The 4,384-nt window shown below is 30.7% G+C and overlaps 1 protein-coding gene across 1 annotated transcript; it reads left to right on the top strand.

Annotated features, from left to right (window-relative positions):
* The first annotated feature begins 748 nt into the window (after window positions 1–748).
* On the top strand, window positions 749–2,049 carry LOC119606601. The gene is made up of 2 exons (XM_037960169.1): window positions 749–1,331; window positions 1,616–2,049. Exons 1-2 carry the CDS (start codon window positions 749–751, stop codon window positions 2,047–2,049), a joined length of 1,017 nt encoding a protein of 338 aa, XP_037816097.1.
* Window positions 2,050–4,384: the final 2,335 nt, after the last annotated feature.

A 4,384-nucleotide genomic window follows, 5' to 3' on the forward strand; every position in this document is an offset into this window, starting at 1 on the left:
ATATGACCCAATATGTTCTTAATCATTTTGTAACGGGTTTCGATAACCCCGCCCCTGGTATGGATATAATAGGCAAAAAACCAAAAAATCCCATTTTTGGGATTTTTTAAAACTTTTTTGGGAATTCCGGGATTTCTAATAAGAAAATTCGAAATTTTTATTTAATTTTGGATTTTAAGTAAAAAAATCTACCTAACTGTAAAATTTCATCAAAAAATATTCATAAATAAAATTTTTATTGCAATTTGAAAAATTTGTATCTTCGCAAAAACTGAATAAAAAACATTTTTTAATTTTTTTTTTTAAAAAGTATTCCGCGAATTTTTTAATTTTCAAAAATTATATACAGTTTTGAAAAATAGACAAAATTACCTTTCCATTGATATATAACATGCCTACCTAATGTTTTTTAAGTGACAAATTAATTAGGGAAAACTCAACATCTTTTAGAAAATTTACATAGCACTATTATTTTCATCCATAAGGTTAACTCTTAAATTTGTTACATATATGGATGAAAATAATCGGATTAACCGTTTAGAAGTTACCGAATTATTTCCCTCTTTTTTTTTCCTATACCACTGTGAGACGTATCGTTGTGCTAGTGATTTATCTGTGTGATCACTTTGGAAAAATCTTCTTAATTAAAAAAAATTAAAAAGATTTCTGAATAACATACTAAATTAACAGTGTTAATTTATATAGCTATTAATTACCTAAATATTTTATAGTGTATTTTACCTTAAATATGAAGGAACCACCAGACACCGGTGGCAATAAAGACCCACCGGATAGTGGTGATAATGAGTATAGTAAAGTGAATCATTCTATCCCACTAAATATAACAACACCTGGTCCAAAATACCTTATAATAACCAGAACTGACGAGGGCAAAACTCTTACCAATGTGTCACATTTTTTAATTAAAAAAGTTATAGACGGTACTTGTGGTGAAGTGTCAGAATGCAAAAAACTTAGAAATGGCACTATTTTAGTCCGTACAAAAAATCTCAACCAGGCTAATAAATTAATACAATTGAATAATCTATGTGAAAACATAAACATCCTAGTAACATGGCATAATTCCTTAAATTATGTCAAAGGGGTAATATATTCAAATGATTTAAGAGAAATCCCAGACGATGAAATCTTAAACGAACTCAAAAACCAAAACGTTATAAAAATTGAAAAAATTAAAAGAAAAGTTAATAATAAAATTGAGGAAACCGGTCTTATTATAATTACTTTCGGATCTACAACTCTACCAACTGAGCTTAATATTGGTTACGAGCGTGTAAAAATTCGAACATATATACCATTACCACTTAGATGTAAACAATGCTTATGATATGGACATATAGCAAGCATATATCCCAACTGTTCTAAAAATTTCCATACCGGTGAAAACGAACTCTGCATGGAAACAAAAAAATGCTCAAACTGCAAAGAATTTAATTCTTTAGACCCCAATCATTCAGCTTATGATAAAAAGTGCCCAATATTCTTAAAAGAGCGCGAAATACAAACAATAGTAACACTTGAAAAAGTAAACAAAAAACAGCAAACTCTATTTATAAACAACGTCACCCAAATACGATTCTATCTTACTCTGCAGTTGCCAAGCAAACAATCAACAATAACCAATCAGTTAATATTGCAAGTGATCAAAATGAGACCACAGCATCACACTCATCAACAAATCTCAACAATACAATCAACGGAGAGTCCCAACCTAACTGCTCTCACCACTCAATCTCATCAGTACGTACAATTGTTAATTACAACAACGTATCTGATATAGAGGTATCGGAACATGAAATGGAACAATTGAACAACATATCACAAACGGAAAAAGTATCAGATGACAACAGTACTCTCTCCAAAACAACATCTGATATTGAAATATCAGAAAATGAAACAGGTTCAACACAACAGAAAAACAACACCAACAATGTAATTTTTCTACCTAGAACTACATCTAATAGGAATAAACAGAAAGTAAAACAGAAAACATTATCTGGTAGACGATCGAAAAGAGTAAAAATTTAAATATTAGTTAACACAATGGATCATGTAATTATTCTCGCTTATGATTATTTATATAAGTCTATGAAATTATATGAGATGAAAGAAAAAAATTCTTTAATCTCATATAATTTCTCTTCTTTATTATTTTTAATTCCACTTAACACTTTAACTCTCTTCACTAAGTTCATAATTATTTTAGAAAACACCTTATCTGATCTTTATCGAGAATCGTTATATAATTATCTCAATTATATTCAAAATTACTCTTGAAATCTACTTATTGTAAATTATTTATGACCATGGCTTCATTTAATGTTGTACAATGGAATATCAATGGTTACATTAACAATTATAACGATATTCTTCTGAATAAGGGAAAAGTTCCTAAGATAATTTCTCTTCAGGAAACTCATTTGCACTATACTAACAATATACCTGTTCCTATTAACTACACCATCTTTTCGAAAAATACATCACGTACAAGATACGGCGGTGTGTGTATTTTAGTTCACAAATCTGTGGAACACAGACAAATTTCTCTTGCCGATGATTTTGATGCAATCTGCATAGAAGTAATTTCGAAAATTAAATTTAACATAATATTCTTATATATACACCCTGACCACAGATTAACATACAATCAGCTTACGAATGTATTAGGAAACATTTCAAATCCAAGTTTAATAACCGGAGATGTAAACGGACGGCACGCAAATTGGGGTTCACCTATTAATAATAGTAGAGGCAATTTAATTGCAAATTTCATAAATAATTCCAAATATCTAATACTAAATGATGGGTCACCTACTCATATTAGTACACACAATTCCCTCACACATGTAGACTTAACATTGCTACTGCAGCAGATTGGGACATTGAGAAAACACCGTTTGGCAGCGATCATTTTCCGATTACAATTTCTTTATTTTTACGTCAAAGGGACAAAAATGAAAACTATAAACCAAAATATAAAATTGGGTATGCGAATTGGGAAAAATACATATTGAACAGTGTGAAATTCAGTTCGGAAAGACCCGTTTCCTCCAATATTAATAAAGAAACTGGAAATATATGTAGGATAATGAACCAGGCGGCAAATGATTCTATACCAAAAACATCAATTAAATGGAATAATAAAAGTTCAGTTCCCTGGTGGAATGAGCATCTCCAGAATCTTAAGGAAACTAAAAATCGGGAATGGAAAACGTTCAATAGAGATATGTCTAAAACTAATCTCATAAATTACAAAAGGGCGAACGCTTTATTTAAAAGGGAGATAAAACTTGCCAAGAATACGTCAATACAAAAACTCACATCATCGATAAATCCTTCATCCAGTTTGGAAAGTATTTGGTCGAATATCAGAGCATTCACTGGTTATAAGAATACACATCAAATTAATTGCATTGCAACCGATAACTCAATGTCTAACTTTACTGAAAATAGAATTGAAATTGCAGAGATTTTATGTAAATTTTGGTCTCATAACTCCAACGACGACAACTTTTCTTTAGACTTTAATGAAAGAAAGAAAGTAGTATCCAACAATCTAGCAAAAATTATACCAAGTGAGGAAGCAAAAGTAATAGAACGGAACATAAGCTATATAGAATTAGAATTAGCTCTTTCTAGGCTAAGGGGCAAATCCCCGGGTCTGGATAGGATTCCATATGCTATGATTAAACAATTACCATATTCAGTTAAACTAAGAGTGTTGTCTTTATTTAACCGGATTCTTAACAATTTTATACCACAACAATTCAAAAATAGTATTATAATACCCATCCTTAAACCAAAATCTAACAAAACTACTCCTGCATTATACAGACCTATATCTCTTAATCCATGTTTGGCAAAAGTTTTAGATAAGATTGTTTCGAACAGACTATGGTGGTTTGTACTTAACAACAAACTATTGGATAGTCATCAATACGGATTCAAAAAGGGAAATTCAACAACTGATGCTCTACTTTATATAGACCACCAGATTGCTAGCTGTATTTCATTTAGAAAGCACCTTACGCTCATTTCTTTAGATTTTGAGAAAGCATTCGAACAAATTGGTATCCACGCAATTATTGACCAACTAAGATCATGGAAAATTGGACCAAATATAATCCGATACATTGTAAACTTTATGACAAATAGAAAGATTGTAGTTAGGATTGGTAGACAACATTCCAACTCTTTCCCCTTACATAATGGCATACCCCAAGGATCCCCCCTCTCGGTCATTCTGTTTTTAATCGCTTACAATAAACTGTGCAATATAATATCGTTACACAAGGAAATCGATTTTACCGCCTTTGCAGATGACTTCAACATTATTATTAGATCAGATAGGAAAAGTAATCCC

This window comes from Lucilia sericata, unplaced genomic scaffold (assembly GCF_015586225.1).
Source record: "Lucilia sericata isolate MDLA Ls3-8-SP2 unplaced genomic scaffold, ASM1558622v1 Contig000604F_arrow, whole genome shotgun sequence".
In the NCBI taxonomy this organism is placed as follows: domain Eukaryota; kingdom Metazoa; phylum Arthropoda; class Insecta; order Diptera; family Calliphoridae; genus Lucilia; species Lucilia sericata.

Coding starts and splice junctions, on each gene's coding strand:
- LOC119606601 (XM_037960169.1), top strand. CDS start 749: ATGAAGGAACCACCAGACACCGGTGGCAATAAAGACCCACCGGATAGT. Junction 1,332..1,615: donor TATACCATTACCACTTAGAT/GTAAACAATGCT, acceptor CTTACTCTGCAG/TTGCCAAGCAAACAATCAAC.